Genomic DNA, 25,653 nt, shown 5'->3' with positions numbered 1-25,653 from the left:
TACATTCCAAAACTTAACAGCCAAAAGGGAATTATAACCAGATAATGCATTAACAGCACCATTGTGGAGATTGTATTGAGGGCAGGGGCAACCAATTACCTAGCCCTCCATAAGTATTTTCCAAGTTTGTAATTTAGTAAATAAATTCAAACCACTGGGGAATACAGTTTAAGCATGAGGCTATACAATCCATTGAGTTGCTTTTGTTTTGTACTCGGGTAGACTATTAAAAAGTTCATCAAAATGGTAACCATTAGAAAGGACATGGCATTTTCAATGCTAATTTCTTTTTTATTTCAAAGCCATTCACCAAATCTGTACTAATTCAATTGAGTACAATGAACATGCTGTCTTAAAAGTAATCATCAAAATGGACTCAATGTTCTTCAAATGATATGTTCATCAATATGCCAAACTGTTCTGTTCTCACTTAAAGAAGCTTCAATGAGGCAACTGTATACAAGTTAAAGACTCAATAAAAAGACTATTTAAAAGAATGACAAGATGAAATTGTATCCAAGCTTATTGTAAACACAGCCCGAGTCAATGACGACCAAGCTCCATTGCCAGATAGGTCACATTGTGGCAACATTCAAGGCATGGATTAAAAGAACAAACCATAAAAGTACAAGTGAATCAAAGAATAAATTAAATGATTAAAGTCTAATAGCCACGCTCACCCAACACACACACACACACACACAATATTTTCAGTGGATTCCTTTACTCTATTGAGGAAAAAAAGCAGGCAGAATGAAGAGAAATCTTACAACATCCATATATTTCAATTAAAGAGTCCTATTAATATTCAAAAGGTGAGACCAACAGAAAGCAGAAAACTAAGGCTAGTTAGCTTAACATCTGCCATTGGTAAAGTGTAGGAAGTTATTATTAAAATGTTATTATAGGCATAGCACATGAACAATTTGAGGAAATCAAGCAAAGTCAGTTTGTGAAAGGGCAAATCATGTTTGACCAATTATTGCAGTTCTTTAAAGTAGTAACATGTGCTGTGGTTAAAAAGGAAACTGATGGCTGTGTAAAACTAAGATTTTCAGGAGGCATTTGATAAAATGCCACATCAAAAAGGTTATTGGGTAGAATAACTCCACAATGTAGGAAGTAATGTCTTGGCATGAAAAGGCAGCTGACTGGCTAACAGGATACAGAGGACAGGGTATAAACGGTATTTTTCTGGTTGGCAAGATATAGATTAGTATCCTCAGGGAGTGGTAAAGATGCTGAAACCTTCTACAATTTATTTCAATGACCTGGATGAAGGTCCAGTTGACAAATACGTTGATGGCACAAAGATAGGCAAGGAGAAAGTTGTTAAGAGGAAACAGAAGTCCACAAAAAAGGTATTTAGATAGGTTACATGAGTGGGTAAAGATAATGCAAATGAAGTATAATGTGGGAAAATGTAAAATTGCCCATTTTGGCAGGTAAAATAAAAATGCACATCTACATGATGAGAGATTAAAGTTCTGAGATGCAGAGACTCCTTGGTGACATAGTACATGATTTTCAAAAGGCCAATATTCAGAAAAGGCAAGTAATTAGGAGAACTAACAAAATATTTATTTTTGTTTATTGCCAGAGGAAATGAACACAGTTGAAAAGTTATTCTTCAGTTATACGGGGCACTGGTGAGAGAACATCTGAAATACTGTGTACAGCATTGGTCTCCTTACTTAAGGAAGATGTTCATGTGTTGAAACAAGTGGAAGAAGGTTTACTAGACTATACCTGGAATGGGCATAATGACTTGAAGCAAAGGTTAGATAGGCTAGGCTCTTATCTGGAGTTCAGAAAAGTTACTCAATTGTAACAAAGTCCTGCCGGGACATTTTCCGCAAGGATGATCTGAATATCAACATTAAGTGTATTAAGTGTACAGAATAATGAAGGGACATCTTAAAATTTATGCTAGGTTCAGGCAATATTATCGTACAATTTGGGAAAGCCTCAATGTTATGGGACCTGCTGCATTTCTTTGTTAAGAAAAGCAAATTACAGGAAAATCACTTGAGACGTAAATATGTAAAAAAAAAAGTACAAATCCTGGTCTACAGAAAGTGATCTGGGAACATCAAGAAATTACAGGGCTTGCCAAACTTTCATCTCAATCTAGTAGGATTTACCCATGCTTGGTCCCCGATATACAGGCATGGGAAACCCTTAGACTAGCAAAGGGAATTGGATTCGGGCTGGGAAACAAGATTATCAGCATCAGTGCTTAGAGTTGCTAGTGGAATTTAAAGTGCCATTACTTGTTAAAAAGAGGGTTTATCTGGGCAAAAATGTGCGAATATTTAAAACTTCTTCAACATTGAGAAAAAGTGTGAAGGGTCACCAAAAAAAAAGCAAAACTGAAAAGAGATTGTGATTAAATACAGCATGGCATCCAAATAAAATTTTGCTAGCTGGCAAATCAGAGACAAGCACACCAAGCATATAGCTTTTTGTTACTTTGTGTGCACTTAACTCAATGGTTCACCACAGTATGCCTTTTGGGAGGAGGTGAACAGCTTCAAATGCATGGATTGTATTTCGGTGCATAGTGCGTAAAGATCCAGAAGAATTGGAACAACTTATCAACTAAATTACCCCTACGACAGATTTTTTTTTAGTTCCCCCTTTGAAGTAACCTGCCTATATTTCTACTCAATATTTAGAAAGCATAAATCATTACAAAAAAGTTTGCACCTTGTATAAAAGGGTTATCCTTTCAAACAACCAATCTGGTGGAAATGTGGGTAAGTATCCACTAATAGGTTTTGGTAGATTGGATACAGAAAAATTGTATCGTATGCAATAATCAATAAAATTAACCTAATGTAAACCATTTTAGTGTTCATTTCTAATATTTTTGCCATTTTTACATTACAAAATACAGGGGTTACTTTAATAAATTAGAAGTAGACAAGGAAAATTAGAAATAAAAGGAGGCCTTTTAGATGATAAATTATATTACAGACTTGGCCAATGTTATTATAAATTTGGCTGCTCAGAAAAATTCTGGAGAAGTTTCATTTTATGATCAAGCACATCAAACCAAATCAAAAGCAAAGAAAAATATTGTTACCTTTTCACCAAAATTAAGTTTTGAGAAGGTGAATGTTTTCAAGCAAACATTTGATCCACATATTAAAGGCTCAATGATGTCTTTAAATGTTCTTTCCAGATACATCCCAAAATATGGCCAGGCTTGTTTTAAAATCTAGTTCAGAAAATAAATTGTTAGAGAACACACATGTACAGAAAATGAAGCCAACATAATATGAAAATCTGAATATTCTGGTTTAATCCATTGTAGACTTATAATATTAAAACAAGACTCTGAATGAACCTTTCCAAACTAACCAGTAAAGTAGTATTGCCTTTTAACTGAATGAGTAGGAACATTGGTACCTTACATTGCACGTCTACTGTTTTGACATGGGTCTTCAAACCAAGAAATTAACATTGTTTATTTCCACAGGTGCTGCCCATTCTGTTGAGTGCCTCCAGCATTTTCCATTTATGTCTACTGAAGTTCATGCATGACTTCAGTAAAATGTACCATGTGATTCTGTTATACTATTGCAGAGGTAGTTAAAGGTTGAAAATGCTAGAAATACTATTAGATTAGGCACCATACACACACAGAAAGGTTGATGACTTCATCTGTGATGAAAGTGGCTGGGGCTATTGGAGGAAATGCAAGAGGTGTCAGAGACCAGGAGATCAGCTGGGTGAAGGGGATGCTGTGAACTCATCTGGAAATTGGGGGGGGGGGGGGGGGGGGGGGGGGGGGGGGGGGCGGGGTGGTTTTAAAAGAGCCAATAATGCCAATTTAAACTGCATGTCAGCCTGCACATGGTCCATATCCCCCTGCCATAATACACACAAAATGCTGGAGGAACTCAGCAGGTCAGACAGCATCTATGGAGCGAAATAACAGCTCATGGATTTGGGTCAAGACCCATCATCAGGACTGGAAAGGAAGAGGGGAAGAGGGCAGGAGCCAGAATAAAAAGGTGGGGGGGGGAGGAGAAAATAAAAAGAGCACAAGCTGGCAAGTGATAGGAGAGTCCAGGTATGAAAGGGAATGTTGTAAGAAGCTGAGAGGTGATGGGTGGAAGAGGCAAAGGGCTGAAAGAGGAGGAATCCTGTTGGAGGACAGCAGACCATGGAATAAAAAAAGGGAAGGTGAGGAATAGGAAGGAGGTAGTGGGCAGGTCATGGGGGTGGGGGAGTAGAAAGGTGCGAGGGGGGCCACAGGAATGAGGAAAAACTGAAGGGGGCAAAAAAAAAGGGGAGGGGTTAACATAAGTTAGGGAAATCAATGTTGATGCCGTCAGGTTGGAGACTACCAAGGTGGAATATGAGGGGTTGCTCCTCCACCCTGCGTCCGGCCTCAAAAGTGGTAGGAGGTGGCTATGGATAGACATTTCAGTATGGGAATGGGAAGTCGGGGGTGGGGGGGGGGGGGGGGGGAGAAAGGGGGATGAGGTGAGGGCAGATGAACAGGAAATGGAGATATGGGTGAGGGCTGCATTGGTGGTGGTGGAAGGGAAACCCCACTTACTGAAGAAAAAGAGGACCTCTCTCATGTCCTGGAGAAAGATGCTATCCCCTTCTCTCAGTTCCTCTACCTCTGCCGCATCTTTTCCCATGATGAGGCTTTCCATTCCAGGACGTCAGAGATGTCCTCTTTTATCAGTAAGCAGGGTTTCCCTTCCACCATCATCAAATGCAGCCTTCACCTGCATCTCCTCCCCACTGGTGTCATTTCTTGCATCCGGTGCAGCCTCCTCTGCATTGGAGACCCGACGCAGATTGGGTGACCGCTTCGATGAAAACCTCCGTTCCATCCGCTGCAACAGCCAGGATCTCCTGGTGGCCGGCCACTGTAATTCCACTCCCCATTCTGACATGTCTACCCATGGCCTCCTCTACTGCCATGTTGAGGCCAGATGCAGGGTGGAGGAACAAAACCTCATATTCCACCGTGGAAGTCTCCCACCAAATGGCCTTAACATCAATTTATCTAACCGTCAGTAACCCCACCCCTGTTTTTTTTTTGCCCCCTTTGTTTTTCCTCATTCCTGTGGCTCCCTCATCTCTTTATCCTTCCCCACCCTCATGACCTACCCACTACCTCCCACCTATTCCCCACCTCCTTCCCTTCATTCCATGGTCTACTGTCCTCTCCTATCAAATTCTTCCTCCTTCAGCCCTTTGCCTCTTCCACCTATCACCTCCCAGCTTCTTGCATCAGTCCCTTTCATCACCCCCCCCCCCACCTATCACCTGCCAGCTAGTGCTCCTTCTCCCCTTCCACCACCACCCCCCCCCCCCCCCCCCACCTTTTTATTCTGGCTTCTGCCCTCTTCCTTTCCAGTCCTGATGAAGGGTCTTGACCCAAAATGTCGACTGTTTATTTCCCTCTGTAGATGTTGCCTGACCTGCTGAGTTCCTCCAGCATTTTGTGTGTTGCTCCAGATTTCACCATCTGCATAATCACCTGTGCATCCATATCCCTATGTTCCCTGCCTGCTCATGTGTGTCTGAATGCCCCTTAAATGTTGCTTTTATATCTGCTTCCATACCCTCCCCGACAGCACATTCCAGGCACCTACCATTACGTAAAAAAAAAACTTGCCTCGTAAATCTCCTTTAACCTTTCCCCCACTCACCTTAAAGCTATGTCCTCTAGTATTTGACATTTTCCTCCTGGGAAAAAGACTGACCATCTACCCAGTCAATACCTCATCATTTTATATTCTTCGATCAGGTCACCCCTCTGTCTCTGATGCTCCAGAGAAAACAATCCAAGTTTATCCAAACCCTCTTCATAGCTAATACTCTCTAATCTGGGCAACATCCTGGCGAGTCTCTTCTGTACCCTCTCCAAAGCCTCCATATGTTTTTTGTAATATGGTGACCAGAACTGCACAAAATTTTAAGCAGTCTTTTCTCATTTCCAACATTTCTCTTCCCCCCATCCTCCTACCCATCAAACATCAATATATCAACAACATTAATGTGTTGTACAAGTCTTTGCACATTGAAGCTTCAGATTTGACCCCCAGAACAAATCGTTGCTGGACCTAATGTGTTCACTTGGGTACAAAGTAAACTGCGAGCAACAGTTTCAGGGTGAAAGTTTCTGTTCTCACATTTCAATGTTGCAAATTGAAAAGGAATTTAAAAAGGTTATGGGGAGTACTTTTATTGTGTGGCATGCAAAGATTTAGATCACTATTTTGTTTACCTTGCATCCTTCCCAGTAAGCACACTGGAAGTGAAGATCAGTAAGAACTCCCAGATCAAGGTGGGCCAAAATCCCTACAGCACCCCAAATTGAATTAAGTCAAAGGGGCAAAGAAGGTGACGACAGAGTTTGCAGTCAAAATTTTCAAATAAGCGACACAAGCTGGCCTGCAAGCTGTTGGTATCATGCTGCACCACAACAAAAGTGAAAATAATGTTACACCATCAACATTTCTGGCTAATGTATGATACACATTTACCAGTGTAATATGAGTTTTCCCCACAGCTACTTTATCATTTGGCAAAACAAATGAAAGCTGGCAGCCTTCTCATTAAAAATACTTCTTATAACTTCTAAGTTTAATTTCGTGAATCCATTTAGCAAAAAGGAAGAAAGGTGTAACACAACTGGATATCTATCACTGGAAGTTCACAAAAGACAAGGCTTATTTGTTGTTTATATATTGGTGTATGAAAATTAGTACATCAAAAATCTGACAGGACTTTCAAAACCTTCAGGCTTGTAGGCAGGAGGAAAGAGTAGTAATCTGCTTGTAGTACGAGAAGGTTTGTGACACTGCAGTGCAGTTGCCACTCTACCCATTGCTATCGCTGCGCTGATACTTTGAAGTTTTCCTTTGTGTGAATGGAAATGAGTTGGCACTGTAATCAGAAATTACCCTTTAAAGGTGAAAGTTGAATACTGACAACTGCTGGCCTTTGAACTTTAAATATTATCTTCCATTCTATTTCTATCACTGTCATGACATGTTTCATTCTGCTAAATTTCCTTTTAAATTCAGACTAACCTGTGGCAAATGAGGTTGTCATTTTTAAACTTCATAGGAATATTCCCATGTCCATAATAAAGCGCAACTTAAACAATCAAAACAGATTTACTATTTCACTGAAAATTCATGTAAGAATTGGGTTTTCTACAAGCTGGGGATTTCTATCTTCTACTAAAGATGGATAAATTTGTTCTATTTTCGCTCGTTCTATTGGTTTGCTATTTTCTTCAAATAGGCATGAGCCACACTAAAAAGATCAAAGTAAACTCCCAATCCATGAAGAAATGTAGACATTTGCCCATCTACCAATTATGCATAATCATACTAGGTCACATGAATCCCTAGAGAATCATGAAAAAAAAATCAAATGTTGCTTTCAAATATAACATCCAGCTACATGGGCCATGAGGAAATTTATATGGAAGGATCTAGATCAGAAATGAACTAGTGACACAACAGAGCAGGGTGCTGGAGTGTGATGAGACGGGTAAACTGCTGACTCAGTGCAGAGCAGTAAATGAGTGCAGGATGTTCCTTGGTGTGAATGAGGAACTTAAGGAAAAAGAAAATACTGATCCCTTCATACGCATTTAAGGTCCCCTTCCCAGTTGTACCACAGTGACCTCCCAAAAAGAGGCTCATGGGGAGACCAACTCTCCATATCTCAGGAGCCACCTCTCAAAAGCAGATGTTGATGATGAAATTCATCAATGTGTTCAAGGGTGCCATCGCACCTTTGGCCAATTGATGACAAGGGCATTTGAACACCAGGATTTCAGACCTGGCACAAAACTAATGATCTACCAGGTAGCAGTGGTCTCTGCCTTCCTATATACTTCTGAGACCCAAACTATTTACAACAGGCATCTAAAAGGCAATGGGAAAATACCAACACTGTCTCTGCTAAATCCTTTACATTACATTCAGTCAGCTATGTTGGACAGGGTATATCATTTGCATTCTTAACACCAGACACTCAAACACTATTTTGAGCTGTCATGGTAAGTGATTACCAAGCAGAGGAAGAGAGAGTCAAAGGTGTGCTCAAAACCCCTGTGAAGAAATGCAGTATTCCCACCAACTCCTGGGAATCACTGACTCATGACCCACTTGGGAGCAGTGCGAGGACAAGATGTCCTGTGCATGTAGTGGAAGAAGTGGATCGCCTCAAACAATCCACCTTTTGCCCCATCAGGCATCACCCATCCTATTTGTGGGGTTGGGGGAGGGGGTGGTGGTGCAGGTAGTCTGTGGTTCCAACATTGTGGGTTTTCAGGTGATGGAGGCAGCCCAAGCTAAAGTAGAAGAAAGTCATCTTCATCTTAGTAAATTTTTTTTTTAAAATGTTGTTTTTGTCGAAAAAAAATTTAAATACCTTCAGAAACATGCAATTTAAACAGTCAGTTTGATGGCTAACAACAGACAGAACCTCACTGACCACCAAAACTGTTCTATTATCACAGTGGGTCTTCTGCACCGAGTGTAGCCCTGAAATAAAAAGTGAGCAGCGATCTCAGGGAAACAGACAGACAGTCTGCCCTGATGTGAAAGAATTTTTCCTGAACTGCTTGAGTGAATAAACTGAAATTGAAGGACAATATTTGGGAGCGAAATCTTACTGCAGCTTTCACATTATGGAGAAGACAAATAATGATCGCAAATGCCATTGTATTGCAACTAGCTTTCTGAAATTTAAATCTCAAAATTTAAACCTCAAAATTTAAACAAAACTCAGATTCTTATTTTAGATTTTTGGAGACCCCCTTTTCTTACCTTGTTCAACCATTCGACTCTTTCTACATCTGGAAAATGAACCTGAAATGAGGGGGGAAAAAAAAGTATAATTAATTTCAGAAAAATATTGACATTCTGTGGTTATCATACAACATGGCTTGGAATTGCTGCTAAATGTGCCTGTTTTTCAGTCCAATTCCCATTTGACTTTGTTGCCACAATCAGTGCAAAAGACAGCAGAAAAAGTATGGATAGTTTTGAGCACAATTCAACTTTCCAGAAGTTTGTGCACTACTTCATAAGCTATGGCTTTGTGTGGGCAAACTTAAAAACACCAACATCTTCTTGATCACTAGAGTTCCCTCTTCCTGCACTCCATGGACAGGACAGAGGTAGAACAACAAAAACAATGCGCAAAACAAATTTCACTTCATACAAGTCAGTGATAATAAATCTGATTCTGAGTTAGTACTCAATTAAGATTGGACTAAAACAGCATCTTAGTTAATTTTGACATAACTAAGTGCAGTAGTGATGTTTTGATCAAGTTTCCTAAAAAGCCCTGGTATTACACAGAAACATTGCTGCACAATAAGATGAAATCTTGATCTCTTAATCTATCTCATCAAAGCCGTTGCACTTTGTCTACCAGCACTTTCTCTAAATGTAACACTATATTTGGCATTCAGTACTCCCCCCACCCCTTTTGCACGACCTCAGTATATGGAATGATCTGTCTGGATGGCATGCAAACAAAAACTTTTTACTGTATCTGTGCCCGTGACAATAATAAATCAATTATCTTAATAAGCTGGGTCTGAAAGGTTACAGTAGCAGTGTTTACACTACTTCAACAATCAGGGTTCTAAACCATTGATATAGAGACACAATTTCAAAAGAACACACGATTCAGGAGTAGGCCATTCGGCCCTTTAAATTTACTTGCCATTTAATCAGGTCATGGTTGATCAGATTATAACCTCAGCCCTGCATTCCTCTCTACCTTCTAACCTCTCACTTACTTACTCATCAAGAATCCACCTCTGCCTTAAAAATGTTCAAAGACTCTGCTTCCACCACCTTTTTGATAAGGAGCTCCAAATCAAAAATAAAATTTGCCTTGCCCGTTTTAAAAGAGCACTCTTATTTAAAAGAAAAGGCCTCTCCCACAAAAGAAAACATCCTCTCCTAATCCAACCTGAAGAGACTCCTCAGGATCTCATACATTAAAGTGCCCCTCACTTCTCAACTACACCATAGCAGCTGGAGAACTTAAATTCAAATAATTAAGAAAGCTCATCTTGATAATGCAGAGCACAAAGCTACCAATTGTAATCCACATCCCATGAATGAATAAATTTTAAAAAGCCCTGTATGCATGCAATAATGGAAGACCAACAAGTCAGGTGACTTTGCAGAAGATAGCTGCCCTATTGTAATTACACCTATTGCTGGTGCTCCAATTCTACTTGTTTTATATTCCAGTTTACAATGTCACAAATTTCTAGAGGGAGACAGACACAGCATGGAAACAGGCCCTTCAGCCCACTGACACCATGCTGACCATCAACCACCCACTTATCCTAGTCCTACATTAATCCCATGTTCTCATCAACTCTCCAGAGATTCTACCATTTATCTACACACTAGGGACAATCTTCAGTGGCCAATTAACCTACTGACCAGCATGTCTTTGGGACATGGAGGAAACCAGAGCATCCAGAGAACATACAAACTCCACACCAGCAGTACCAGTGGTCAGTCTCTGGTGCTGTGAGGCAGCAGCTCTATTAGCTACATAACTATGCCATCCAACAAGAGATTCTCTCTCATCAATTCTGTAGAAAGGCTAACTAGGAAATCTGTAATGAATATTACTTAGAAACAGCAGAATCAAATTTATCTTGCATGTGCATCACCTTTTTTTCTTAAATAAGCAGAAAAAGCATCCAAATATAAATGGACCAAATTAAAAAAAGCTGAGCAAACATCTGTTTTCAGTTCCACTGATACTTTGCTCCAAATTCACCTCATCACTGAACCTTTAAATCCTCCTTTCAGTAAGTTACAAGGTTATATGCGTACATTGTTGTTTATTGCATTCTTTCATCATTACATCAAAACCTTGGAACTCCCCAACAGCACCTTCAATGATAATGAAACAGAGAACGACGATTCCATTCTGCTGCCAAGTAGAACTTCTGGCTTATACTTGGTGTGAAAGAAAACATACTTTGACTAAATATGTTAATATCAAAACTGGAAACATTTTGTTCTCAAAAGCATTGGTTGAAAACAAAATGGACATAACAAGAAACTAACAGGACAGAATTTTGGTATTGATGGATACATGGAAATTTATAAAAATAGCAGGAAATGATAAAATTAATTACATAAGCTATTAGAAGTCATCCTTTTAGTAAATCACAAGATCATTTGCAAACATGGAATTTTTTAAAAACAAGCCAAGCATTTGTTGCTTACTGCAGTCTTTCATCATTGTATCAAAACCTTGGAATTCTCTCACAGCATCTTCAACGACAGCAGCAGCTGAAGATGATCGATCACTACTACCCATCTTCTCAAATAGGACTTGGAATGGGCAATGTATGCTGGGCTTAGCAGTGCTGACAGTCCAAAAGAATAAAATTCTTGTGGAATCCCATTTACCCTAAGCAAAACAAGCACTGCCTTCTCTCGCCAATTCTACCCTCACACACAGCTCTCATTCGTGCCAAATAGATTTCCCCCATTTTATCATACTACAGCTGGCGAGTCCTGTGCATGTGTAGATCTAGCTACAGAAGCAGTTATTCTTAAGTAAATAGGTCAAATTCCAATTGGGAAATCAAGAAACAAATCCAAAGATAAAAGGGATGACAATATTCACCTAAGTATATGGCCAAGAAACCTTATACAGTTTATTAATAGCTCAGATTTAAATAATAAATTAATTGTTGCAGTTCATTAAACCAACTAGTTATCCAGTAATAACCACATACTTGTTACAAGTACTACTATAATTTAACGTGGAAGCTTACTGTATATTAAATTGGATACAAAGCCAAGCCATTTGAAATGTTTTTCTTCTCAGAGGATGCAAGTAGATTCTATATTTCAATAAGTAGGGGTGAAGTAAAAGGATGCAGGCTGGGAAGAGGAGGAAGGGCAATTTTCAGATTGGTGATGTTGCTGCCAGATGATTTTTTGTTTCAGTATCCACTAAGCCTTTTCATGTTATACAAGCACTAATAGCTTCAATAGTTAAATCACAGAAGGACATTTACTAGACTTTTAAATACTCTCACTTTTTCAGTTTTCAAAACTGTACAGTGAATGGGGTACAAATATGCAGCTATTTAATAATTAGTAAGCTTGCAGAACAGCTTTCACACTGGATATTAAATCCCAAAAGAAATAAGTGTGAGAAACTTAAAATACTGATATTATTTGAAATGCATTCAGAGGTGCTCAAAACTTAAAAATAAAATTCCTGTCATGGTCAAGCAGTAAAACAATCAGAACAGGACAATGAAAATGGCTCTAAATAGTGTAATTTTTGGCACAAAAACTCATTACTTGCAGAAGAGAAATATGCAGAAATGAACATTCAGCAACATGACTGATAACACTGCTTATATGATATTAATAGACATTTAGTTATGCCTGTTGATTGGTTATGCCAAATGTTTGGAGGCATGAACAGAAATAATTGTGATGAAGAGGAGAGGATTTATATACATAATATAAATTTGCCTCACATAATAAAGCCCCTCCCCGTCTGGAAAAAAAAGTCTAAAAAACTCACGTGGAGCAGATCAGTAGGGAGTGCTCCACTAGAGCAGCTTTCAACTAAGCTGACTCCAAGCACCTCCCAGCACGCACTTGAGTGCTGCTTTAGGCAGGGTAGATAATAAAAGTTGACATTTGTCGGGATGAAACAGTGGAGGACAAACCATTCAATATTCCCACTGAAGTTATGGTCAAAGCAATATTATTCAAGATATTTCTTGCCCATTACAAAATTTCCCAACTCCACCAGAGAACCATAAATTATGGTAGCAGTAATGGTGCTGTTAAGATGTACAATTAAACAGTAAAACTTACAGAAAGACAGATCCTTGCTCGTGTCCTTAGGGCATCATTGTAACTTTTACACATGGAATTCTTCAGAAATTGCCAACTTGTAGCGGTAAAGAAATGGCAGCTTTAAACTTTGCTCTTTCAGTTCTAACTGGGTATTTAGCAACATATCTAGTTTGAAAGAATGCTGAACAATAGAACATAGAACAGTACAGCACAATACAGGCCCTTCGGCCCATAATGTTGTGCCGACTTTTCAACCTCGCCTAAGACTATCTAACCCCTTCCTCCCACATGTCCCTCTATTTTAAATTCCTCCATATGCCTATATAGTAATCTCTTGAATTTGACTAATGTACCTGCCTCCACCACCGGCCCAGGCAGCACATTCCATACCCCAACCACCCTCTGGGTAAAAAAACCTTCCTCTGATATCTCCCTTGAACTTCCCACCCATTACTTTAAAGCCATGCCCTTTTGTATTGAGCATTGGTGCCCTGGGAAAGAGGCGCTGGCTGTCTACACTATCTATTCCTCTCAATATTTTGTATACCTCTATCACGTCTCCTCTCGTCCTCCTTCTCTCCAAAGAGTAAAGCCCTAGCTCCCTTAGTCTCCCCTCATAATGCATACTCTTTAAACCAGGCAGCATCCTGGCAAATCTCCTCTGCACCCTTTCCAACGCTTCCACATCCTTCCTATGAGGCAACCAGAACTGGACAAAGTACTTTAAGTGTGGTCTAACTAGAGTTTTATAGAGCTGCATCGTTACCTCACGGCTCTTAAACTCAATCCCTCGACTTATGAAAGCTAACACCCCATAAGGTTTCTTAACTACCCTATCCACCTGTGAGGCAACTTTCAGGAATCTGTGGATATGGACCCCCAGATCCCTCTGCTCCTCTACACTACCAAGAATCCTGCCATTAACTTTGTACTCTGCCTTGGAGTTTGTCCTTCCAAAGTGTACCACCTCATACTTCTCTGGATTGAACTCCATCTGCCACTTCTCAGCCCAGCTCTGCATCCTATCAATATCCCTCTGCAATCTTTGACAATCTTCTACACTATCCACAACACCACCAACCTTTGTGTCATCTGCAAACTTGCTAACCCACCCTTCTACCCCCTCATCCAAGTCATTAATAAAAATCACAAAATATTTGGCCTTAAAATAAAAATGAGTCTCTCCTCAAATATACAGTATTAACTACAGATGACTTTAACAAAAATCAAAATTTGCTTTTTGAAAAAAAAAGGGAGAGGGCATCCACTAGGCCTATGAACAAAAGAATTTTGCAACCGATTAAAACACAGTATTTGTCATCACTGCATGTGCACATGACATGCACACGAAGGATCCACAACAAACTTCCACAAATGCACCACCCAACAGCAGTTAGTATAATTCTTAAAATTCAATTGTGTCCTATTCTGGTCACCTCATTATAGGAAGGATGTGGAGGCATTGGAAAGGGTGCAGAGGAGATTTACCGGGATGCTGCCTGGATTAAGAGACTATGGATTATGAGGAGACTAAAGGAGTTAGGGCTTTACTCATTGGAGAGGAGGAGGATGAGGGGAGACATGATAGAGGTATACAAAATATTAAGAGGAATAGATAGAGTGGACAGCCAGCACCTCTTTCCCAGGGCACCAATGCTCAATACAAGAGGGCATAGCTTTAAAGTAATGGGTGGGAAGTTCAAGGGAGATGTCAGATGGAGGTTTTTTTTACCCAGGGGGTGGTTGGTGCATGGAATGCACTGCCTGGGGTGGTGGAGGCTGATACGTTGGTCAAGTTCAAGAGATTGTTAGGTAAGCATATGGAGGAATTTAAAATAGAGGGATATGTGGGAGGAAGGGGTTAGATAGTCTTAGGTGTGGTTTAAAGGTCGGCACAACATGGTGGGCCGAAGGGTCTGTATTGTGCTGTATTGTTCCATGGTTCAATTAGAAAAATGTAATGCAATTTCTAGTTTGTGACTTCACTGCCAACAAAATCATGGAGCAACTGCCATTTTTACTGCAGTTGACGTTTATTAGGAGAACCCCAGTATGGCAAGTGGTTGTGTCGGTCAGGAGAAGCAGTTGTAATCTTTTGTGCCCTACTGTACACAGAAAGTAGGGTAATCTTTGCAATAAAGAGAAACAGTACTGCATTTCGTTCTGCCCGTCTCAAATGCCCAATGGAAGCAAATTATTATTATTAAAAATAACTTCCTGTAACTTGGAAACAACAAATCCTGTGGGCTAGTCGTTTCCCCCACCCCCTAACAATATTGGCCCAGATTCTGACAGCAACTTCAGTTTTCAGATGTTTCACTCAATGCAAAAATCCTAGTGGTTATCAGGAAATCAGCTTACCACAGGTTGTTATTTTGCAGCCTTTCCATTGGAATGGACAAACAAAGTCAAATTGACACGAATCCAAAGTATTTACAAGCTATTCTCAATATAAAAGTACCCTGAAACATTACCCTGTTTTGTTAGAAATCCAAGCAACTTTTGAAAACAATGCACTAAACCACAATTACAACTTACAAACCCTCTAGCCAAATAAGAAATTGTGAGTTACTATTCTCTCCTATTAATTTTTTTCTAAAAATCGGAAAATATACACATTTAAAACTTGGAAGTTTTTAGCTTCTACCTTATTTGCACATTCCACATTCCAAAATTTAACACACAATACAATGTTTAAAAAAAAACGCTTTTTCCTTCCTGGTTTGCCATCTGCATAAAATCTTGGATATGATTGGCTGTTCAGTACCTCAATTACACAAAATTGCTGTATTTCAAGCTGTTCTTGAAATTACATCTGTCATCAACTGATATCAAAAACAAAGATCTATGCCACAGACATCATCAGATCTTTGGTGGGCAGCTTTGAGTGGTTAATGGTGACCGCTGTCATTTCACCAACAACTACTTAATCTGGACTCAATTTATAACCAAGCTTTACTGGAACATACTTGCATATTATAAAACCGAAGCCGATTGTGTAAAACAAATCCATCCCCACTTCACTCAGATTTCAGTAACACGATGCAGAATGTCATGGTTTGTGGCAAAAAGGTTTCTAGTTTCGGTGTTTGATTTTCATGTGTGGCGACATGACAAAAACAAAATTTAAGAGCATTTCAGGTGTAACTGTTTATTTAATAATAATTATGTGAGCACCTTCAACATTATAATATTCTGCTACATTGTCATTGCTTGTCAAAAAAGTAGTAAATTTCATAAGGACTTGCTGCTCTGGCAGACACTTGTAAAGTATAAAGAAACAATGGGATCCAAACACTTGTCCTCATATGTAACTACTTTATGATGTGTTGAGTTAGTTATTCTTTCTGCATCTTCCTAACGTATAATACAATTAGTGATGAATAGTTCCTAAAATGGCAATATGAAGGACAGAGCAAATATACCAAGTGCTTTCTGATGAACAAAGTACAGTTTTAAATCAAATGATTCTAAACTATATTCAACAAAAACTGCAATCACAGTAACACGCATTACTATTTTGAAACAAAGTATTTGACTTAGTATTGTATAACATGAACTGCACTCGGCTGTTCATAACAATGCGACACATTCGATTAATACTTAGCAGGCAATATGGAACTCTCAACAAAATTGGGAGAAACACAATTTTTAAGCCAAAAATAAAGTCAATAAATAAAACAGCAACAATAACAGCATTGAAAAGAAATCCCTGCTTGGAAAAAGGGCAAGCACCTTCCCTCCATCCACCATAACAGCCAGGATCTCCCGATGGCCGGCCATTTTAATTCCACTTCCCATTCCCACAGTGACATGTCTGTCTATGACCTCCTCTACTACCAAATTGAGGCTAGACGCAGATTAGAGGAACACCACCTCGTATTCCTTCTTGGTAGTCTCCAACCTGACGGCATCAACATAGACTTCTCTAACTTCTGGTAACCACTCCGTTTCTGCTCCCCCCCCCTTTGTTTTCCCTTATCCCTTGGGCCCCATTATCACTTCTCTTTCCCCTCCCCCGCCCTCATGACCTACCCATCACCCACACCTTCCTCCCTCTGGTTCCCCACCTCCTTCCCTTTATTCATTGATCCACTGTCCTCTCCTATCTGATTCCATTTTGTTCAGCCCTTTGTCTCTTCCACTTATCATCTCCCAGCTTCTCACATCATTCCCACTCCCCCCACCCCCACATCTTTCCCCTCTCACCTGGACTCACCTACCACCTCATGCTTCCCTCCCACCCTTTTATTCTGGCTTCTACCCTCTTTCTTTCTAGTCCTGATGAAGGGTCTCGGCCCATAATTGCGACTGTTCATTTCCCTGACCTACTGTGTTGCACCTAGTTGAGAAAGTACTTTGACAATGTTGTGCCATCACATAGAGACACCCGACGGAACTTTTATATAATCAAAGGATTCTCGGATTGCAGTCATTTTCAATTCGACAATTTAAAAGAAAATTTCAGCATTTTTCAAAAGTTACAAAAAAATGAAAATAATGGAATTGTTACTATTTCAAAGTATATCCAGCTGAGAATTCAAATATCCTTTCCCAGTGACATTCCTGGATTACCTCACTGAAATTTCAAAGCAGAACAATGACCTTTTCAGCTTTTACTCACTCAATTTAACAAAATTCAGGAATTACTTCTTTTTCCCTTCCCAAATCATTAAAAATCCTTTACATATTTTTGGTTGGAAATTTCGTTTAGGTTCTCCTCCAGTCTCAAGTTAGACATGCAGATCAATATTAGATGAGAGTAATTATATTAAAACTTGGCTCAATGCAAGGAATTCTGCATTTTGAACAAAAGATTACCATACAAGTAAATTAAGACAGCATATACAAATCCCTTCAACTGCAACTCATCCACATTACTTGTCACTGTCTTGGAATTTATGATCATATAGTTTTATGACAAAGTTCAAATAAGACTGTCCAACTCAATAACTTTTACTCCATATCACAAGCCAGCATTCTTGTACAGGCCATCCCCAGGTAATCAACAGATTCAGTTTTTACTGATGCCTTTAAGTTGATTTTGTCCACAAGATGAAAAATACACAAAAAAAATTCCTCACTATGGTAACCAAACCACTTTAGTATTGTAATGAATAGCATCAAAACACACAAGATTGATAATAAAGAACAATTACTAAAATGAGAGAAAGGAACTCATTCAGCCATTCATAGGAGTGAATCTATATACGTACATCGGACTTTTGAATTTAATAATATTACAGGGGATTGTTCGGATGTAGGAGGTTCTGAAAATCATGTGTTCTTAATGCGGGGATGGCCTGTACACAGTAACACTTCGATAATCTAGATCCGTCTGGCTCATTCATTAGTATGCCAATCCCTCATGGGATTGGCTGTGTACAAGACCAGAGGGGGAGTTGGCATTGGCAACATCCGGGATTAAGAACTTGTAGCCAGAACTGGGGTCCGTAATGTGGACCTGAAACAGAAGCTAAAACTCACTGTCCTGTTTCCTGTGCATCCTTTAGCAGGTTCACTGGAAAATTTACTCTTTTATTCCACTTTATATATTAAAAAAATATGGTATCTTGGGGTAACACAAATAATATCAAATAGAATAGAAAATCTGAACAGTTTGATTATGTTGTGTGGGACAGTAACATATTGATTAACTAAAAAAGTTTCTTCAGAGGGTTATCAAACGGTGGAATTCTTATCCCTGTGGGGAGGGTCACATTGCCCTCAACAGAAAGACACATGTTTGAATACTAGAGGAATCAAAGAACATGGGGATAAAGCAGGACAATGGTGTTGAGGTGAAAGATCAGACTCAATCAGATTAAATGGCAGAGCAGACACAATGGGCCAAATGGCTGCTCCTATCCTTACGTTTACTGAGAGGTAGTTCCTAAGATATGGGAGAAAACCCACTCACTTGGACAGTTCAGTAGACGGAACTGTGCAAACACAAGTTGCACCTACAGACAGACAAGTTGGTATTGGTTTATTATTGTCACTTATACCGAGGTACAGTGGAAAAACTGGTCTTGCATACCGTTCCTACAGGTCAATTTATTACACAGTACATTGAGGTAGTACAGGGTAAAAACAATAACAGAGTACAGAGTAAAGTGTAATACTTAGTGACATAGAATTTAAATAGAAGAAAGAAAGAGTAGAACGATTAAAGTAATGAGTAGATCAGCAGAGAGCAGCTTACAGCGAGTCGCCATGCTCCAGCACCATCTTGCTATTATTACTATCAGCAGCCCATAAAACACTGGTCTGGCCCACCGAGGAAAGGCCAGATTTAAGGTCCTCAACTAGGCAGCAGCTGAATCATTGGAGGATGAAAGCAGGGTTAAAAAAAATGGAAGGGAAAGGAAGGGTCCAAGAAGTGAAGAGGAAAAAAGCAAAACAGAGGAGAACCCTTTCCCCTAACACTAGCCCTCCTTTTGTAGGCTCATTCCCCCACTCTGCTGCCCACAGTAATAGCCTGGAGAACCTCCACAGCACTGGTCTATTGACCATCGATCGATGTAGGGTAGAAAGCATTCTGACTGGTTGCATCATGACCTAGTATGGAAACTACAATGCACAGGAACGCAAGACGCTAGAGTGGTGGACTCAGCCAGTTCCATCACGGGTACAGCTCTCCCCACCATCGAGGACATCTACAAGAGGTGATATCTCAGAAAAATGACATCTATCATACTGGCCATGCCCTCTTCTTGATGCTACCAACAGGCAGGAGATACAGGAGCCTGAAGACCCACACCTCAAGATTCAACAACAGCTTCTTCCCCACTGCCATCAGGTCCTTGAACTGACCTGAAAAACAATAACACTACCTGAGATCATATTTCTTATTTTTCTCTCAACTTGCACTAATGTCATTATGTTTATTTAAGTTCCTTTTGTGCAAGTTATGTATAATTTATATTAATTTAAGTCTGTTAACTTATGTTGTCAGGTTTGTGGTGTATTGCACTGCTGCTGCAAAAAGCTAATTTTCATTTATACCCAGGGTATAAATGGGTATCCTCACCTCCCATGAGACTTCCCACCATCTACATGTCATGACTATACTAGAATATACATGCCTGGACAGGTGCAGCTCTAAAGACACATTAACAGTGCAACACCACTTTAGACAAAACTTGATTGGCACTCCAACTGCCACCTTATACACTCACTGGCTCCACACTGGCAAATCAGGCCAACAGCATACAACATCTACAAGTTGCTCTATGGTAACGTACCAAGACTTCTGAAACCATCTTAATCATTCGCCCCCACTCTGGGGAAAAAAAAAATCACACCGGTGTATAATGTCTACAAGTGGTAACATGCTGAGATTGCTTCAAAAACAACACCCAAATTTCACAACCTGCCCCACCTAGAAAGTCAAGAGTGGCAGGCACATGGGAACACCCGTCAAACAAAATTTATAAGCCATTCTAACTTGTACATATATCACTACTCCATCAAAATCCTGGAAATTCCTCCCTCACTTGTGTGAGAAGCACTTCACAATGCAAGTTTTCAACAGTTCAAGATGGCAGCTTCAGCAATGCTACCTTCTTAAGGTTAATTGAGATGCATCACAAATGCTGGCTTTATCAGAGAAGCAATGATCCAAACACATTGAACACTGATGGAGATAAAACTTATTGACATTTCAATCAAATGGTTAAGCATCCAGGTCAATTGACCCAAATAAATTTTATTGCTGGAAATTCACATTTCATTCATCCAGCCCACTGACAATTAATTGGTAACTCAATACTTCCAGCATTCAATTGATATTTGATGCCAAAACACCACTGTTTGGCAGAAACCAGAATGCATAACATATTCATTGACCTTGGTTGTAAAGAAAGTTCTTATAGGAATGAGAAACCCATCAGTTCAAACTGTTAGATGCAAACAGATGTACTCTGTTTCCTGCTTTTTGTTTCGTTTCAGATATCCAATATCTGCAGTTATTTGCTTTGTTGCATTTACTTGTGCCCGTTGAATTAAATGTTTACTCTCCATACCTGTGGCTACCATACTTCAGTTCCACCATTCAACCAGATCATGACTAATCTGTCAATTTTCATTAAAGTACACACTATCAAAGTTAATCATAATAAAGAATAAATTTCAACAGGAAGAAAGTTAACAGAAAATATTAAGTAATCATGAAGTAATTCACAGTCCATACTATTAACTAAAATCAGAAATCTGGAGTGTAACCAGTCAGTAATGGAACAGATTGATGTATACAACTGGAAATTAAGTTAAAGCTGTAATGTAATCTTAACCATCAAACCTTAAAAAGCATTCCATTTGTTTAAACAAGTTGTTTTAGCAGTTTATGTCAACTGAACCAGTTGGATCATAAAATGGCTATCAAAGAAAGTTTCTTTTTTTAAAAAATGTATAATCTGCAAACGTAATTACATTTGGCATTAGTTGTTGAACAGAATTCTTCACAACTTTTCGATTATCAGTCCTAACTGCTTCCAGGGAACTAGTCAAAGTTTTGAAAGATGGGATGCATAATTTGTGGAGGCTTGCAAACATAGTCAAGGTGCCCAAATCCCAGGTACCTGATAAGCATGTGGGGCTTATGGATACAGAACAGGCAGAAGGGGACAAAGTCACCCTAGGTGATTTTTTTCCCCTGTTTTGTAAATTATTCTGATGACTAGAACAAATAGCTGGCAGGTATGAATCTCACCCAGATACTATGTGGCATTATAATATTTGCTATCAGTTCCTCAAATAAATGCCACTCAATTTGACTTCATTAAGGAATTCACAATGAGCAAAGGGAACTAGTAGGATCGGATATTTTAACAATTTCCAAACAAAATTTGTCAAATTCTGCTGCAATACACTTTAATTTCATTTGAGCCAATTTTCTTTTTGTGTTCTTCCACAGGTAATCTGTCCAGTGAAATTATAGTTGAGGAAAATAAAGTATTCCGTCACCACCCAGATATCGTTTTCAATTAACATATCTGGGCATATGTGGGGGGGGGGGGGGGGGGGGGGGGAACGCATTTGGGAAGAATTCCAGACTTTCAGAACAAACCACTTTCAATTTGGGAGCCCTTCCAAAACTGCTTATCATCTCAATAGGTTCAAACAGCAATACAAAAACCTCAACAACTATTAGTTCACATCCAGTAAATCTACTCGTGTTATTTCAACACTACTTTGTGCAGTACTTTAAAACAGTTTGCTTTATTAAGAAGTATTTACAAATTAGAAGTTTGAACAAAATGGCATTTTGATGTTCTTTCTTGCTTTGTCCATCATAAAAGTTCAACCTCAACCATTACTAAAATCTCAACCAACATTACATTGTGCATGGTCATAGAACAGAATTGAGAATTGTATGCTTTAGAAGTCCAGGACAACAAAAATACATAATAGCCAGATGGAGAAATTTATTACATAACAAATGGATCAAATGCAGAATCTTATCCAGATACAATAACCTGTTAACATTCCCATATTTGAAGATTTACTAAGCACTTTCAACATCACACAAAAGGATATCATAATCTCAGTATCACTGGATAAATGAGTTTTTATTTAAACAACTAACCATACCTCCAAAATAATATGGAATTAAGGTCTGACAGTTTACAAGTTTATACTACCACGGAACATACACCACCATCACAATGCTATCATTGGATTGTAACTAGAAAGGGTTATTTGGCTTTACTGCAATCCTTTTAACAATGTGCGTGAACACTTGGGTACAAAAGAATGCATCAATAAAACAAATATACAGTACCTTGGAAGTCTTGCATTGTCAGATTTGCTCCTGACTGCAAGAAGATTGAAGTGGCATCATCTCATTACACTGTACGCTCAGAGGTTATGCAGAGCATTTGAAAACAAATTGGGTATCTCATGGAATCTTCATTCTCCTGCCAAATGATTCAATATGGCTAACAATCCCCTTAATTGTTTTGAAACCAGAAATCTCTCTAGCACTCAGAGGCTAATAATCAGTGCAAGGGCAAGGAGAGAGGGAGGAAAGCAAAATGGTCAGACTTGGTACAGGATCAGAGACCACAATTCTTGTGGAGATTACCAGTGCTTCATACTAGGAGGCAAAGGGGAAGGTGAAGTAATTTTCTTTATTGATTAAACCAACATATGTTTGCAAATCAGTTAAAAAGCATCTTGGCTGACTTTTAACTGATGAGAATTTTTTTTTTAATTATTTAGTTCAATGTTCATAGTTACTTCCCTAATTGTAAGAACTGGCAAAAATTGGAAGTGGAGACCTGTCAACTGTTAATAACTTCAAGTGTGTTTGGAGGGGGCAAGAACTACTCCCTGCACCACTGGAAGTCATGCCACTACCAAGATCATGCTGCTGGAGCTCAGAATGCTAGCAACTCATCAATATAGCTTCTTCCTTTCAGAATATTGGTGCTAATGTCCATATAACTTTAGCTGTAACTCTCCTGATTTGCCAGTTTCTATGTCAATTCACACAAGGCAAAAGGTCATAATTCAGAAATTATGACCAGCAAGAACACCTTTAACTTTAATCAACACTCACTTAGTGAAGGCTCCCTGTTCTTTCTTATGTTCAGATCTGCCCATGAAAATTGGATTTACTCCCTCACTTTCCAAATTCCTCTGATTATTGCAAGATATCCCTCACCCCAGTACAGGAGACAATATACCCCATGGAGCCCTTATTCATGGCTGCAGAGGACACCATTTATCCCCCTAATTGTAGAATCCCTATCACTACTCTATTCATGCTTTGCTCTCCATCCTTTCTACAGCCCCCTCAACAAATCCTTTATACCTGCTAGACAGTAAACATTTCCCCATTGGAATCCTTTCTGCTGTAGCATTTGCTATCTGACTCCTTGACAGTCACATACTTCCATTCCTCAATTTGTGGTTTTCTCTTGGCCACAATAACAGTCCGGATAAAATTATCCAGCACACTGGTCTCTAGTTTACATTCCAGCTCGATGTCTGGGCCAGAGGTTTTAAAATCAAAAGGCACTTCCTATAGCTGGAGGTATCTGTGAACGTTGTTCAGTAACTCCCACATAATGCGATTCCAACATATCTTCCAAATTAGAATTATCAATAGAAGACAATAGTGTTCAAAAGCTATCTTACATTTAGCACTCATTTACAGTCTGCTTTTGGTTGAATCATGTTTAAAGAATGTCTTTAATTGGATAAATAATTATATCAAATTGTTCTTATAATGTTATTTTGTTAATGGTACCACACCTTGATGAAACCCAGAACAATCAAAATATCACAATAGTTACAGCACAGAGGAAAGTGATTTGGTCCAGTGAGACCTGACTGGATCCATGTCAGTGTAATCCAGCTCATCCCACTCCCCCAACTTCTTCTCAGTCCCAAAATTTCTTGCATGTAATCATCCAAATTATAATCAAATTTCTCTACGTTACTGCCTCTCGGAGCATTCCAGACCCTAATCACGTGTTAAACAAATTCATGTCACTTATTTACCAGCATCATTCTGTATCCTGTTGTTTTTAAACCTCTCCACCAACAGGAACAGTTTCTCCATTTCTACTCTAATTGCATCATTCATGATTTTAAATACCTGCATCAGATCTCCTTGTAACCTCTTGTGTTCCAAGGAAAACTGCCCCAACTTCTCCATTTTATACACAAATCAAGTCCCTTATCTGTGTAATCAATTTAGTAGTTTTTTTTCCCCACATCCTTTCTGAAACCTTCTCGTGCTTTTATTTTTTAACCACTTTGTGATGCTGGGTTTTTATACAAATACAGGTCACAGTATTCATAACCCCAGATTACAAATTCCCAATTTATGTATAGCCCATATAAATGAAAGAGCATTTGGGAGACTAGCGGGATGGATTTGCAAGCTGCTGTGGGACTGCAGGCATCTTGGTTTATGGCAATATCTGAATAATTGAGTTAAATGTCCTGGTTTAACTACACGTTGCCCTTGGTTGTCCCGTTTTTATTTAAATATATGGCCAGGCAGCCTCACTTCTGACTTACTAACTGTTGGAGTTACAAACAGTTCTCAGGAATGGAGTGCTGTTGTAACCTGGGAGGAGCTGTAGATATGGAGTACAAGAGCAAGGAAGTCAATGTGAACCTTTATATAACACGAGTTTCGCCACTGCTGGAGTGCTATGTCCTTCTCGGTCCACTACCTTTTTAGGGTACCACTTTCAACAAACACACACATACCCCTAGATCTCTTTTCTTCTACTGCTTTTAGAAATGTGTCATCTAGTTAAAATTGCCTCTATCTTTCCTACCAAAATGTAATGCTGAACAATGTCAAGTGTTAAGTTTCATCTGCCACCTATCCACCCATTCCCACCAGCCAATGTCCCCATGAAGTCTGTTACAATCTTCATTGCTCAGAACACCACCATGTTTTCTGTCTCATCTGCAGATTTGAAAATTTTGCCTTGAATGTCAAAGTCCAAATCATTAATATAATATTGTGAAAAGCAATGGTTCCAGTACTAATCCCTTGAGAAATCCACTTTGTGAAAAGGTTTTTTGGACCTAAAAGCACAAGTAATCTGTTTCCTGTTACAAAGACACAGTTTTGCTATGGCATCTTCTGTTCAATGGCATTCAGTCTTGATGATAAGCTTATAACATGGCACCTCATCACATCAATTTCCTCAAACAAAAACCCCATTGAGTTAGACAGACACCATGTGTCCTTTTCTCAAAGAAAAACATATCCTACTGATTCTGTCCAGGACTTTCCCCACCACCC

The 25,653-nt window shown here is 39.2% G+C and overlaps 1 protein-coding gene across 2 annotated transcripts in view; it reads right to left on the bottom strand.

Annotated features, from left to right (window-relative positions):
• Positions 1-25,653, bottom strand: part of LOC127569934 (extended synaptotagmin-3-like) — an 81,077-nt gene that overhangs the window by 53,127 nt on the left and 2,297 nt on the right. For both annotated transcript variants that reach the window (XM_052015025.1, XM_052015017.1), the window contains exons 2-3: positions 8,826-8,867; positions 3,089-3,223 (exon numbers count right to left, since the gene is read on the bottom strand). In XM_052015025.1, the coding sequence (XP_051870985.1) occupies positions 3,089-3,223; positions 8,826-8,867 (177 nt within the window). The remainder of the gene's footprint in view (positions 1-3,088; positions 3,224-8,825; positions 8,868-25,653) is intronic.

This window comes from Pristis pectinata, chromosome 1, assembly GCF_009764475.1.
Source record: "Pristis pectinata isolate sPriPec2 chromosome 1, sPriPec2.1.pri, whole genome shotgun sequence".
In the NCBI taxonomy this organism is placed as follows: domain Eukaryota; kingdom Metazoa; phylum Chordata; class Chondrichthyes; order Rhinopristiformes; family Pristidae; genus Pristis; species Pristis pectinata.
The sequence above is the reverse complement of the archived record's forward strand: the minus strand, read 5'-3'. Positions and strand labels throughout refer to the sequence as shown.